The 15,815-nt window shown below is 47.9% G+C and overlaps 1 protein-coding gene across 1 annotated transcript in view; it reads left to right on the top strand.

Moving 5' to 3' along the window:
* The window catches only part of HOOK3 (hook microtubule tethering protein 3), a 113,533-nt gene extending 103,136 nt beyond the window's left edge, over positions 1-10,397 (top strand). Inside the window, 1 exon segment of the mRNA XM_008172652.3 lies at positions 9,423-10,397. Within this exon segment, the coding sequence (XP_008170874.2) occupies positions 9,423-9,563 (141 nt within the window). The 3' untranslated portion in view covers positions 9,564-10,397.
* The last annotated feature ends 5,418 nt before the right edge of the window (positions 10,398-15,815 follow it).

A 15,815-nucleotide genomic window follows, 5' to 3' on the forward strand; every position in this document is an offset into this window, starting at 1 on the left:
AAAAAATATAAATAAATAAACCATGTACCTTTACCTTCTAGCTATGCTTGCCATAATTTAAAGTAGACACACACAATGCTGAAAGAGATCATGTTGATAACAGAAATCAGGTTAAACATGAGTTCACAATATAAAAGTCAAGCTGGGTTTCCTTCCTTGGTTGCTTACAACCAAGGGGGAATTTAACCAGAGTATAGTAATGGTGGTTATACAGGTAAAAACAACACTCCCTCCTTCCAATACATGAAGCTGTCCCCGAAGTATATAAAAGGAACATCCAAGGGAACATGCACAAAACGCAAGGCTGATGCACCACTTACATCCTCAAAGTACAGCATAAAGTAGGGCCACGTGCGTTTGCCAGCTCTTTGCACCCTGAGTGAACCAGAGTTACCCATGATAGAGGCCATGGCCCCTTCAGAACCACCCTCCTGACAGATGGAATTTCTGACCCTTGTGGTATGTCAGTGTCCCAAAATGGAGCTTGAATCCCTCCCAGGTTCCTTCCCTTAAGATGCCTGACGGCCAATATGCTCCCTCTCTTATGTTCATTAATAGGAAAGAGGAAACAGTGCTCCACCACATCCTAGCTTGATCATTTGAACCTTTGGTATGGGAAAGCAATTTCAGATGACTTTGCACAATTTCCTAATGTTATGCCTACTCACTTGGAGATTAAACATCCAATTAACATTTAAAGGGACAATGACCACTTTAATTTTTTTAAATTGCATCATTTTGTATTTTTCCAGTCCCCAACAGATCACGTTTTAAATAGTGTGGTCTGAAATAGTTTTGTAAACACTCTTTATACTTCTAAGGATTTTTCTGCTTGCCTGCAGTATTCAGAAGGCTCTTGTAGAGAGTGACAGCACCAAACATCCTCGAGCCCACTCACTTTCACATCTTTTCTGTGCCCATGCTTGCCTGCTGCCTCTTCCCTTGTTCCCTGACTTGTCAATACCCTATTTGCAGGCCTGGGGAAGAATGTGCATGTGAACTGGACTCGATGACCTCTCAAGGTCCCTTCCAGTCCTAGAATCTATGAATCTATAAACTCCCCCCAGAGCAGTGCAGCTGACCAGCAAACCAGTGAAAGGGTCTGTACATCAAATGCCCTCAGATTATCAAAGTCAACAAACTAGAGGGGGAAGGCTCAGTCTGTTGTAGTGACAGGCATTTTCTCCTCTATGTGACATGAGCCTGAAAACTCTGTCATACAAGCATTCACAATTACCTATATATGTATGATGTTAATAGTTCAGATACAGCAGCAATGGTTAAGAATAAACAAATGAGTTCTCCTCTCACAACATACTTGAATAGCACTTCACACATTCAAAACAATTTACAATTTGTGACGTCCAAGACTATAAAAGGGTTCAAAAAAGAACTAGATAAGTTCATGGAGGATAGGTCCATCAATGACTATGAGCCAGGATGGGCAGGGAGGGTGACCAGATGTCCCGATTTTATAGGGACAGTCCTGATGTTTTGGTCTTTTTTTCTTATATAAGCTCCTATTACCCCCCACCACCCTCTGTCCCTATTTTTCACACTTGCTGTCTGGTCACCCTATGGGCAGGGATGGTGTCCCTAGCCTCTGTTTGCCAGAAGCTGGGAATGGATGACAGGGGATGGATCACTGGATGGTTCCCTGTTCTGTTCATTCCCTCTGGGGTACCTGGCATTGGTCACTGTCAGAAGACAAGTTGCTGGGGTAGATGGACCTTTGGTGTGACCCAGTATGGCCGTTCTCATGTTCTTAAAAACATCATCCCATTAATCCTCACAAAACCCCTCTGAGGGAGGGAATTACCATTCTCATTTTAGAGTCGGAGACAGAAAGATATTGACTTGCCCCAAGTCACACAGCAAGTGAGTGACAGCTGGATGTTGAAAAGATGGTTACTCACCGTTGTAACTGTTGTTCTTCGAGATGTGTTGCTCATATCCATTCCATTAGGTGTGTGCGCGCCGCGTGCACGATCGTCGGAAGATTTTTACCCTAGCAACACCGGCGGGTCGGCTGTGGAGCCCCCTAGAGTGGCGCCTTCATGGCGCTGAATATATACCCCAGCCGACCCGGCGCCCCCTCAGTTCCTTCTTGCCGGCTACTCCGACAGTGGGGAAGGGGGGCGGGTTTGGAATGGATATGAGCAACACATCTCGAAGAACAGGGGGTTGGACTAGATGACCTCTTGAGGTCCCTTCCAACTCTGATATTCTATGATTCTATGAACAACAGTTACAACGGTGAGTAACCGTCTTTTCTTCTTCGAGTGCTTGCTCATATCCATTCCATTAGGTGACTCCCAAGCCCAACTTAGGTGGTGGGGTCGGAGTGAGACATTGCTGTGTGCAAAACTGCTGATCCGAAGGCAGCATCGTCCCTGGACTGCTGCACTAGTGCATAGTGTTCTGTAAACGTGTGGACTGACGACCAAACCGCAGCTCTACAAATGTCCTGGATCGGAACTTGCGCCAGGAAAGCCGTCGAGGAAGCTTGGGCCCTCGTGGAGTGAGCGGTGAGGTGTGGTACTGAGACACCTGCCAGGTCGTAGCAAGTCCGGATGCAAGACGTAATCCAGGAGGATAGGCGTTGTGAGGAGACCGGTGAGCCTTTCATTCGGTCGGCCACTGCAACGAAGAGTTGCGTCGTCTTTCTAAAGTGCCTTGTGCAGTCAATATAGAAGGCCAGGGCCCTGCGTACGTCCAGAGAATGCAAACGTTGATCCTGGCGAGTAGCATGTGGTTTAGGATGAAAGACCGGGAGAAATATATCCTGGTTGATATGAAAAGGAGAAACCACCTTAGGGAGAAAGGCAGGATGTGGGCGGAGCTGCACTTTATCCTTATGGAAAACTGTGTAAGGGGGCTCGGATGTAAGCGCCCTGAGTTCAGAAACGCGCCTTGCTGAGGTGATGGCTACGAGGAAGGCTGTCTTCCAGGATAGGTACAGAAGTGAACAGGTGGCCAGTGGCTCGAATGGAGGACCTGTGAGCTTGGAGAGAACCAGGTTGAGGTCCCACGTCGGAACGGGCTGACGTTGTTGTGGGTACATCCGGTCTAAGCCCTTGAGGAATCTAACGACCATCGGGTTAGAGAATACCGAAGACGCGAGTTCCCCTGGGTGAAAGGCCGATATAGCGGCCAGGTGAACTCTAATGGAAGATATCGCCAACCCTTGCTGTTTTAGGGAGAGGAGATATTCCAATATGAGAGGAATAGGTGCCTGTAACGGGGACGTGGCTCGTTGTTCGCACCACCAGGAGAACCGCTTCCACTTGGCCAAGTATGTGGTCCGTGTTGAGGGCTTCCTACTGCTCAGCAGAATCTGTTGGACAGTGTGCGAGCACTGCTGCTCTGCCTGGGTGAACCATGGAGCAGCCACGCCGTGAGGTGGAGTGATTGCAGGTCGGGGTGACGCAGGCGGCCGTGGTCCTGAGAGATGAGATCCGGGCATAATGGAAGCGGGATCGGTGTCCGAACCGAGAGCTCCAACAGCGTGGTGTACCAATGTTGTCTCGGCCACGCTGGGGCGATCAGAATCACCTGTGCCTGGTCTCTGCGCAATTTGAGCAGTACCTTGTGAACCAGAGGAAACGGAGGGAAGGCGTAAAACAGGTGGTCTTTCCAGGGAAGGAGAAACGCATCCGAGAGGGAGCCCGGAGCTCGACCTTGCAGGGAGCAGAACACGTGGCACTTCCTGTTGTCTCGAGATGCAAACAGGTCTATCTGGGGAAACCCCCACTTCTGGAAAACGGAATGTATGATGTCCGGACGGATAGACCACTCGTGTGTTTGAAAGGACCTGCTGAGTCGGTCCGCCAGAGTGTTCTGGACTCCAGGGAGGAACGATGCCATGAGATGGATTGAGTGGGCGATGCAGAAGTCCCACAGGCGCATGGCCTCTTGGCATAGAATTGACGAACGTGCTCCTCCTTGCTTGTTGATGTAAAACATGGCCGTGGTGTTGTCGATGAGAACTAGCACACAGCGGCCACGTAGGAGGTTGAGAAATGCCTGGCACGCCAGGCGCACCGCCATCAGTTCCCGAACATTGATGTGCAGGGCTAGCTGAGGTGCAGTCCACAGGCCCTGGGTATGGTGTTCGTTGAGATGGGCGCCCCAACCCAGAGATGAAGCGTCTGTGACCAGGTGCAGAGAGGGTTGTGGGGCGTGAAACGGCATCCCCTCGCAAACCACATTGCGATCTAGCCACCAGGTGAGGGAGGTCAGGACCGAGTTCGGGACCGTGACCACCATGTTCAGGCTGTCCCGATGTGGGCGGTATATTGATGACACCCAGGTCTGGAGTGGGCGAAGCCGAAGTCTGGCATGCCTGGTTACGTACGTGCAAGAAGCCATGTGACCCAGCAGGGTAAGGCACGACCTCACCGTGGTAGTTGGGAAGGCCTTGAGCCCTTGAATGAGGCTCGTGATGGTGCAAAAGCGGTTGTCTGGCAGGATGGCTTGTGCACGCCTGGAGTCTAGAACTGCGCCGATGAATTCTATTCTCTGGGTAGGTTCTAGAGTGGATTTGTCCTTGTTGAGTAGGATGCCCAACTTGTTGAATGTGTGCACTATTATGTGGACGTGAGCTCGAACTTGCTCTTTGGTGCGACCGCGTACCAGCCAGTCGTCTAGGTACGGGAACACCTGTATCCCTTGCCGACGAAGGTACGCTGCCACGACAGCCATACATTTCGTGAAGACCCTTGGGGCCGAGGATAGGCCGAAGGGAAGGACTGCAAATTGGTAGTGCACCTTGCTTACCACGAACCGCAGGAAGCGTCTGTGAGGCGGGTAAATTGCGATGTGAAAGTATGCATCTTTCATGTCGAGGGCGGCGAACCAGTCTCCAGGATCGAGGGAAGGGATAATGGTCCCCAAAGAGACCATGCGGAACTTCAACTTTACTACGAATTTGTTGAGTCCGCGCAAGTCCAAGATGGGTCGCAGACCTCCTTTGGACTTGGGAATGAGGAAGTAACGGGAATAGAATCCCCTGCCCCTTAACTCCACTGGAACCTCCTCTATGGCCCCCATAGCAAGGAGCGTGGAAACTTCCTGTATAAGAAGTTGCTCGTGAGAAGGGTCCCTGAAGAGGGACGGGGAAGGGGGGGAGGAGGGGGGGATTGAAGAAAACTGGATAGCATATCCCCTGTCCACCATGCGAAGGACCCAACGGTCCGAAGTTATAAGGGACCAGGCACGGTGGAAATGGGAAAGGCGATCCCGAAAGGATGGGGCTGGATCCTGTGGGATGACTGGGGCGCCGTCCTCGACCGCACCTTCAAAAGTTCTGCCTGGGGCCTGAAGGTGGTCTAGGTGGCCCCTGGTTCTGACCAGGTTGGGGTCCGGTCCACCTTCTTCTACCACCTCGCCCTCGCCTCCGGGTCGAGTCCTGTCTCTGACGAGGCGGGGGGGGGGGGGGGGTAGAAGCGCTGAGGCTGCGGTCTAAATGGCCTACGCTGAGGGCCCACAACATGCATCCCCAAGGAACGCATGATCGTCCTGGAGTCCTTGAGGCTCTGCAGGCGAGAGTCCGTCTTTTCTGAAAACAGCCCTTGTCCTTCAAAGGGCAGATCCTGCAGGGTTTGCTGCAGTTCCTGAGGCAGACCCGAAACCTGGAGCCAGGAGATCCTCCGCATAGCGATACCTGAGGCCAGGGTTCTCGCAGCAGAGTCCGCTATGTCTAAGGAGGCCTGTAAGGAGGTCCGAGCCACCTTCTTACCCTCCTCCACCAGGGCTCCAAACTCCTCCCTGGACTCTTGGGGAACCAACTCCTTGAACTTCCCCATAGAGTTCCAGGAGTTAAAGCTATAGCGGCTCAAGAGCGCCTGTTGATTAGCCGCTCTAAGTTGCAGCCCTCCGGCTGAGTAAACTTTACGGCCGAATAAATCGAGGCGCTTAGCCTCCTTCGATTTGGGCGCTGCGGCCTGCTGACCGTGGCGCTCCCTTGCGTTCACTGATGCCACCACCAGTGAACACGGCTGGGGGTGGGTATACAAGTACCCGTAGTCTTTAGACGGGACAAGGTATTTCCTTTCCACCCCTCTCGCTGTGGGTGGGATAGAGGCAGGAGTCTGCCATATCGTAGATACATTGGCTTGTATCGTGCGGATCAGGGGTAACGCCACCCTCGATGGGGCATCCGCTCCGAGGATATTCACGATGGGGTCGTGCACCTCCACTATCTCCTCCGCCTGCAGGTCCATATTACGGGCCATCCGACGCAGAAGATCTTGGTGAGCCCGAAGATCTATTGGAGGTGGACCTGTGCACGATGTGCCCGCCACTGCCTCATCCGGAGAGGAAGAGGAAGATGCCTCCGGTGGAACAGGATCCAAGGGAGGGTCCTGGTCTCCCTGCTCCTGGGCCGGAGCATCACCTGCGCTTGAGTCCAGGGCGTCAGGTGGTGCGGACACGGAAGCCTCCATGCCCCCTGGCGGAGGCCGAGAGATGGTGGACTCCGGGGCCCTTCTAACAGAGTGACCGGAGCGAGAGGTCGAAGCAACTGGAGCCCCTTGCGCCCGATGGTACGCCCACGGGGTCCAAAACGACCAGTGAGATGGGCCATGAGAATGGTCCTCTGTTATGTTCTGCCAATGGCCCAAGTCCTGTTCCTCGGCTTGCCCCTGAGGGGGGTATGCAGATCTCGAGAGGTCCTCCGAGGAGCGAGACCCCGATCTCGATGGCCATGGCGGTGCCGAGAGCGTCGAGACGATTCCCGTGGGCTGCGGTGCCGCACGGTGCCGGTCTGGAGATGATCTATCTCCACGCGGTGCCGGCGATCAGTGCCGGGACCGCGACCGGTGCCGATGACCTCGTCGGTGCCGGGAGTCGGATCTGGACCTCGACGAGGACCTGGAGTATGCCCAGTACCGGGAGCGGCCTCTCGACGTCGAGCGGCGACCGTAGCGGTGCCGAGAACTACGTCTCGACGTTGATCGGTGCCGACGATCATAGCGGTGCCGAGACGTAGAGCGGTGCCGCGAAGAAGATCTTGGCCGCGAGTACGACCGGTGCCGAGGTGATATTCGGTGCCGGGACTGCGAGCGGCGTGGGGACCTGCTTCGGGACCTGGATCGGTGCCGAGGTTCCAGCCCTTGTGATGGAGGGCGCATCAAGGCAGGTTTCCCCTTCGACTGGACCGGGCGAGGCAACGGTGCCGTCGGTGCCGGTGGTTGAGGCGGTGCCGGCTCCGTGAGAGCTATTAAGTCTCTCGCCGCCGCGAAGGTCTCTGGCGTCGACGGGAGGCACTGTATCACCGCCGGCCTCGGTGGAGACGCCGTCTGCACCGGACTCAACGGCCTCGGCGCCGGAGTCGACGGTGCTGGAGGCACCTGTTTCCGGTGCTCCACCGGCGTACGCGGCTCTACCCCCGGCACTGGGGGAGCCAGCGTCTTCGGCACGGAGGTCCCCGTCTTATGGGCTTTCTTATGCCCTGGGGATAATGACCGGCGCCGAGGCACTTGCTGTGCTTGCGGTGCCGACGAGGTCCGGTGCCGGGAAGGCTCATCTGACGCCACTCGCGTGGTCGTCATGGCCGGTGCCGCCAGGGCACTGCGCACCGAGGCGCTAGGTGCCGGGGCCTGACTTGTAGATGGAGCGTCCGGACTAAGTGCCGCCTCCATCAGGAGTTGCCGGAGCCGAAAGTCCCGCTCCTTCTTGGTCCTTGGTCTGAAGGCCTTACAGATCTTGCACTTATCTGTTTGATGGGACTCTCCCAGGCACTTCAGACAGGAATCGTGCGGGTCGCTCGTGGGCATAGGCTTAGCGCAGGAGGCGCACAGCTTGAAGCCGGGAGCGTTGGGCATGAGCCCGGCCCCGCGGCCGGGGGAGAAAGGGGGAGACGACCCCCTTAATCCCCTGAACTATTATAACAACTAGACAACTCTTAAAACTACTGAACTATTTAACTATAAACACTAGGACTATAACTATAACTATAACTGCGAATAACGAACTAAGCTAGGGAGAGTGGAGAACAGCTAAGCAGCGCTCCACAGTTCCAACGACCGTCAGGGGCGGTAAGAAGGAACTGAGGGGGCGCCGGGTCGGCTGGGGTATATATTCAGCGCCATGAAGGCGCCACTCTAGGGGGCTCCACAGCCGACCCGCCGGTGTTGCTAGGGTAAAAATCTTCCGACGATCGTGCACGCGGCGCGCACACACCTAATGGAATGGATATGAGCAAGCACTCGAAGAAGAACCCGGGAATCCCTGATTCCAAATCCTGTACTTAAACTGCTAGACCTCCCCTCCCCATTTGTGTTCAAAGTGTTGCCTGTTATATCATATATGTTGGTTTGTAAATTCCATGTGCCAGAGATTTTGTGTGTCACGAATTTTTGAAGGGCTGTATATAGTCACAGCAGCATGGAAATAACATTGCTCTTTTTCCTGTTCCACTCACAAGTTTCTGTTGCTCTTTTTTCTCTGAAATGACCGGGTCCCTTTAGGCCTCCTTGTTTCTCAGGCCTTGTCTACACTTTAAAGTTTCGCTGGCATAGCTATGCCTGTTGGGAGGGTGAAAAAGTCCGATTCCTAACCAGCATAACTATGCTAGCAGAAGACCTAGTGGAGATGCAGTTAGACCAGCAAAAAAGTGCTTTTGCTGATATGGTTTATTTTGTTTAGGGACTGTCATAAAGCATACTGGCAAAAGAACTCTTCGGCTGGTCTAAGCTGAGTCTGCCCGGGGATGGTTTGCTGGGACAGACAAGGCCCAAGTGGGAATGCTGCTAGTTCAGCTGGCTGGTTATTCTGCAGGTCCAGACGGGTGGCTATAGCTTCAGCTGCTTCTTCCTTCCAGGTTAGGCCTCTGTTCTTCTCCACTGCCCGGGACAGTGTCTCTGTCTTCTGCTTCTCTCAGTTCGGCCTGTCTGAGCTCCTGCTGTCAGGAATTTTCATTTTTCGTCTCTCCCAGCCAATGAGCAGTCAGGAGACAGCATGGCCAATTAGCTCCTGCTGCAACCATCAACAGCAAACATATCTGTGTTTTCTCTCAGAACAAATTCCTGCCGTTTATCATTTGCTGATATTTCCATGTGGGAGAAATGCATTTCTAAAAGTTGAGAGATGCACTTTAATTTTATTTGAAAATAACTTAAAAAAAAAAAAGAGAGAGTGCCCAGGCAATGTATGGCTGCATGCAGAAAAGCATGCTCAAGTATGGGAGGGCATAACTTACTCTCCTTGAAACCGTTTTGTGTGGTTACTACAAACTTTGAAAGTAAAGCAGCCTTTTTACGCTTGCAAAAATAGACATTTTTCACACAATTCTCTGGCAAAATGTCAGACCCAAACAGGTTAGATGGTGCTGATAACGCAAAGGAAAGACAAGTGGTAAATGGACACCATGTTGAGTAGTATGCACTAATATTCACTAATGAGTTTGTCTTTATTCATAGGGAATGACTCTGCATAAAAAAGCTGCAGAAGATAGACTGGCTAGTACAGGCTCCGGACAGTCCTTCCTGGCTAGACAAAGGCAAGCCACCAGCACAAGGAGATCTTACCCTGGGCATGTCCAACCAGCTACAGCAAGGTAGAGAAGCCTGGCCTTTAGAAAGGAATCAGCCCTGTGATCCAGGCATACTTTGTTCCACGTGACGTTTCAGGAAATGCAACTAGCATCCTTTCTCTATCTTTATTCCTTGTTACCACTGTTATTTCTCATTTCAGGAAGGGGTTTTATTATGATTTCTCATTGTTTTAATGCCCTTCATTCTTATTTTTTTTGGAGTCGTCATCTTTCTTTCTCTTTAAATGTGCCAAAATTTTGAAAACATCCAGAGGAGCGCTGTATTATAATGGAGTTTTTTAAATTTGTATGAAGTTATCATCTCTTAGCCTATGTCAGACATTAGGTATGTAGCACACACAAATTTTCTGTCACAAATGCTATACATGTACCTACGTGTTACTATCCTTTATAACTCTCTTCATTGAAAGGGAATTAGTCTCCTTTTTACTATGTAGTAATCAGTGTTTAAAATTGCTGAAAATCCTTTATAGGAAATGCAAAATTGCTGCATAAAATTGTTATAAAACATATTTCCTGGGGGGGGGGGGGGGAACACCGCCACCGTAGACATTAGTATAGGTGCTAACCTAGCTACATCCTGTGACACCTGCTGTGGAATGTTTACAGAACAAAAATGAGTTTCTCCTTTCATGTGTAGAGGTTGCTCCTGTTCTTGGCATTTGGCATTTAATAGGGAAGTAGGATGATTTGGAGACCATTCTTTCATTCTTTTTCTCTTAAAAGGCTTCAGATCTGCTTTTATTTCTCCACTGGTATCGTCTATTGTTTGCGGCCACCGGTGAAATGTTTCAGATTGTTCTCCCCACTCTGGTTGGTTGAGTATATCCAAAAAGAAAAATCAAGAACTATTTGGAATGCTTTAATGTGCTTACAGCATCGTTGGTTTAAAAGAAGGCATTTATTTTAAAGCTTTGTAATGATGGACTAACCATACATCAAGGATCAAGGCCCAGCTGAATATTGTTGAGGTTAATGTATTCAAATGGTCATCAACCACTGAAAGTCTTATTTTTAATATGTTAATTAGGAGGATGATTATATCAATTGCCTTACTAATGGCAGAGGGGGCGGGAGGAGGGATAGCTCAGTGGTTTGAGCATTGGCCTGCTAAACCCAGGGTTGTGAGTTCAATCCTTGAGGGGGCCACTTAGGGATCTGGGGCAAAAATCAGTACTTGGTCCTGCTAGTGAAGGCAGGGGGCTGGACTCTATGACCCTTCAGGGTCCCTTCCAGTTCTGTGAGATAGATAGGTATATCTCCATAGGTATAATGGTAGCCATGCCCTTAGGCAAGTTTGTTGCTTACTTTATTGAGAACTGGCTGTTTGTAGACTAATTCTTTTAACACATACCTGTCCATTTATAAGTAGCATCTTCGCTGCATCTTCACTTTGACTGGTAAGACAAGTGAGTGGTTCTCACTTCTGATATTAATTTAGGACAGATCCTCCAACAAAGTGCTGAGTATTTCTGAGCGTTCTGAATGCCCTAAACTCCCAATAACTTCTTGAAGAGTTGAAGATGCTCAACACCTAGCATCTCATAGGATCAGCCTTTACGGATTTACTAGTAGGGGAGCTGTGTGTGTGTGTGTTTTGTGACATCACCTTCAACATAAATCTTGCTCCTAATATAGTGTGCATACAATCTAGTTTCTAAGTTTAAATTTTGTAAAATTATTTTAATCTCTTGCCCAATGCAGGACTTTCCTTCCTATAAATCCCTTCAAAAGTAGCTCACGTTGGCTTTTTTAAGCATCCCAAGGTATATTTTAATCTAACCTTTTGGTTTAAAATGGTCAAAGGATCCTGAAGGATCAGTACACATGGATTCAAAGACAGTGACATTTGTAAGTGCTGTTTTATTCCAGAGCACATCCAACTGTTCATACCTAATCCATGTTAAAAATGGCCATTAAATATGTTGAAAGCATTTATCTTGACCCTGATTTTCCCAGCAATACAAAGAACATCTTTTGAAGTCCATGAGCAAAATGCATTTGTCTTTTATTCCAAAGACATAGAAATATATGTAGAGTAGTGATTAAAAAGACTGCATAGCTGTTGTCTGCCCACTGTACTGTGCCTAAAATTAGGTTAGGTAAGAAAAATATCTCCTGTAGTATGTGTAAAGCTAACAATGTAAAGGTAGTTCAGGCATAAACCGATGTTTGCCTTCCTGTATTTTGTTGAGAAAGTGACAAGTTTCATAAGCACCGTCTAGCAATATGATTATTCAGACACATGTCTTTTGTGGAGTTCAGACAGGTCACGTTAGGAACCTTTCTTGTGTGTACTGTGTGTGTAAGGGAGCAAGAGTTAGTCAGTCTCCTTGAATAAGTATGTGCAGCATTTTTCAGCCCCTAGGAAGGAACCCAAGAATATTTAAGGCTTTATTTTTATTTTTGTCTGTCAGCCTCTTCCTTTGCACCACCATCTGCCAAAAATCCACTTGTGAATGAAGGGGATTCCAGAATTGTAATGGGGAGGCTACATCTCCAAGCTACTAAGTCAGTTTAAGATTACTGTTAATTAGATGTGTATCCGGAAGAAACTCAGATGCAATTTCCATCCTAAAATTAAACAACTTGCTTTTGTTTTTTGTTTTTCTCTCTTTTTTCTGGCTCCTTCTCCCCCTCTTTGTTGCCATTGGGTTTTTGTCTCGCGTTCCTTAGGTCTCCTTTTTTTTTTTTTTTTTTTTTTTGGAGCCCGCTCTCTTTTTATTTTGGCCTTTCTCTTCCTTTCCCCACAAGATCAGACACTATCTGAGGTGCCTCCCTGTTAAGTTGTATGCTGCTTTTACAGAGGACACTGTGTAGATAGGAACAGCAGAGACTAACACTGAGCCTATATTTTGCTGCTGTTGTGGATAATTACAAGTTTCTATGAAAACTGCCATCACTATTTCTAATCCAGGGGCTCTCAAACTTTTTGTACTGGTAACCCCTTTCACATAGCAAACCTCTGAGTGTGACCCCCCCTTCCCCCTTATACATTAAAAACACTTTTTTATATATTTAACACTATTATAAATGCTGGAGGCAAAGTGGGGTTTGGGGTGGAGGCTAACAGCTTGTTACCCCACCCCCCCCGGAATAACCTCATGACCCCCTGAGGGGTCCTGACCCCCGGTTTGAGAACCCCTGTTCTAATACCATAAATTAGTACTAAATAAAGTATACATACAGTACTGCCCTGCTTGCCTAAAAACGTTACTTCCCTGATGGGAGAACTAATTTGCATTCCTGCAAGAGGTAAACAGCCCTTCTTGGCAGCAGCATTTTTAACTGATAATGGCAGAAGAGCTGAGCAGTCCATACGAGCCCTTTCAGGGCTTCCTAACAACTGTGGCAATGTCAGGCAGGCACCTTCTTTCTGTCAGCTTTGTGTTAAATAAAATAAAAGCAAACGGTCTAATGCACAAGCAAGTCCACAAGATTCCAGACTGAGACTGCTACTTTACAGTGCTGTCAAGCGGTTGGATCTTAACTTCTTTTATATTCAAGGACACGATGGATTCAACCTTGTAAAGTGCCATGCGTGTGATACTAGATACATAATGAAGAAGAATATTAACAATCCAATTTTTTCCTAATAATACTTAGCACTTGAGTAATGCTTTACATTTTTCAAAGTGCTGTATAAACAGTAAGAAACTGATTGTAAAGTTAACTTTTAGCCAAAGTGTAGCACAAAAGAGAAGTCTCAGATAGAAATACACATTTATAAACATTTTAAAATGAAAATAATACAAATAGGAAATTGCCAATTATTTTTTCACTGTATCCTTCTTGATATTAAGCAATTGAGAATCCTTTGCAATTTTAGTGTCACCAGCAGATGACTAAAGTTATTTCTACATTCACTTCAACAAAAATTGCTAGTGGTTTTCTGTTCCAACGGGTTCCATTAGCAACTTCACATTCATTAGTGTATCAAAAGGTGAATTTTTAAAATCCTGTTTAGAACTACTCTGCCTGCCCTTTCTAGTATCTCCTTAACATGGAGTGGTGTGTGCAAGCGGCTAAGATGCATTCAAATGATTTCCGCATTTCCCATATTACTCTACATCAGATTGTCCACTTGGCAGCTTCCTGCTTGATTTGTAATGGTTCTTTTTTAATGGCTTTGATGCTTTGGCATAGCTGTAGTAGTTCGATGATACTTTCTCTCACCACTCCCTTTAGACGGTGACTCTGAGGAAGACTAACCTGAATGTGTCTTTCCAATTTTTCACTTTCCGTGAAACCTACTTAAAACATCATCTGGATCTGATGCCTTTGATTGAGCATTTTTCTCTTTACTTTTACTCTTGGAGAGGATTGGGAGGAAAATCTTTTTGCACTCATAGGGCCAAATACTTAAATCTGACTTCAAGTAGGTTTGCATGGGTGTAAATTGAATTGAATTTGGCCCTTTATGTTTTACAATAAGTCTGTCATTAAAATAATTAGGTATCCCCAAAATTATTATATATGAGGACTTAGGCAGTCACATACCTATGGTGTCATCTACAGCAGTGGTTCTCAACCAGGGGTCCGGGGTCCCTTGGGCCCCCAAGCAGGGCCAGCATTAGACTCACTGGGGCCCAGGGTAGAAAGTCCTGCTCCCCTAAGACCAGGGCCCTGAGCCCTGCCACCCAGGGCTGAAGCCTGAGCAATGTAGTTTCGTGGGAGACCCTGTGGCATGGGGCCCCAAGCAATTGCCCTGCTCGCCCCCTAATTCCAAACCTGGCTTTTATATGCAGAAAAACAGTTACTGTGACACAGGTGGGCCATGGAGTTTTCATAGCATGTATGGGGGGCATCACAAGGAAAAAGGGTGAGAGCCGTGATCTACAGTGTTTCAGAGAACTAGACTACTCTTGGTGAAGCCTCTTCTCAGCAAGATCTAAAATGAGCTCACTTGCACTTGATAGCAAAACAACCCTTCCTTAAAATTATTGCACTGGCTGAATCTTGCATGTGATTTTTCACTTTAAACTGAAAAGGTGAATCTAATGGTCACTCGACTGAGGAATTAGATTAATGATGGCTTGAGCCAAGTCGATCCTAGTTTACTCTTGCCCACTTCCCTGCACAGTTCTGCCAGCACACTTCACTGTTGGGAATCAAATCACTTCTCCTGCCTACCTGTCTTTTCTCATTAAAAATAGATACAGTTTGGCACAATCTGGTGTGCCTGGATATGTGAGCCCATCACATCTCAAGGGGCAAATCCTCACTGAATCAGAAACACCTCGACCTCATGTCTACTAATGACACTAAGCCCCTAAAACAAGCAACGAGTGTTGGAATATATAGGCCACTGGCTGCCACTTTCAGGGAATTGGAAGACTTCTCAGCAGTTTTCTTTCAGATCCTAGTTGGATCTTGTGGGTCCTCGGCAGTGGAACTCCTCAAGCATGAGCAGTTGACATTTCTTCCCTGTATGGAACTCAGGAAGGCAATTGAAGCTTGTTAGTGACTCTGCAGCCAATACTAAGTGAAAATAAGAGGACTTTTTTCCTCAGCTGAAAAAAGAAGGAAGATACAAGCATCTGTTCCAAGGTATAGAACTCCAAGGAGCAGTGTGTTTTTCTTTGTAAGATTTTCACTGCAATTTGTGCACCGTATGAAGTAGAATACTGAACACCTGGACTCCTGGCACTGATATAAGTTTGTTTTGAGTTACAGGTGACTAAACAAGAAACTCTAGAAAAGGGCTTTTTTCCCAGGAGAGTAAGATTGTCTTTTTCAGCCATGCCAACCTCAGATCTTTCCCATTTGACACAATAGATCTCTGGAGAGTCACTCTGCAACCAGCACCATACGTGGAGAATTTGAATGTGGAGAATTTGAATGTTTCTCTTGTTTTTCCATTCTTGACTTTAATGTTTTCATTGGAGATTGAGACATGAGAGTCATTTTTAAAATTATCCAGTCATTCATTTGGACAGATGGTGACTTTTAACAAATAAAAGTAGACTAGAAAGCCCTCGAAAACTCTGCTAAAAGCAATATGTATTTTTTCCCAAACTGCACGATCCTACGGGACATCAAATTAACACCTAACAGTGGATTCAAGGCAATCTAATTGTTTGATATGAAAAACAGCTGATGGATCAGAAACAGTTCATGACAAATGCCCTACAGTCTGGGTGAGAGGCTGACCCTTTTGAAATGTATGGGCATTTTGCCACTGATCTCAGTGCCACCCATTTGAAGAGACTAGCTGAGAGAATGGGGTTGCTCTAAAGTGGTTCTGAGCATTGGTAGG

Source organism: Chrysemys picta, chromosome 6 (genome assembly GCF_011386835.1).
Source record: "Chrysemys picta bellii isolate R12L10 chromosome 6, ASM1138683v2, whole genome shotgun sequence".
NCBI classification, from domain to species: domain Eukaryota; kingdom Metazoa; phylum Chordata; order Testudines; family Emydidae; genus Chrysemys; species Chrysemys picta.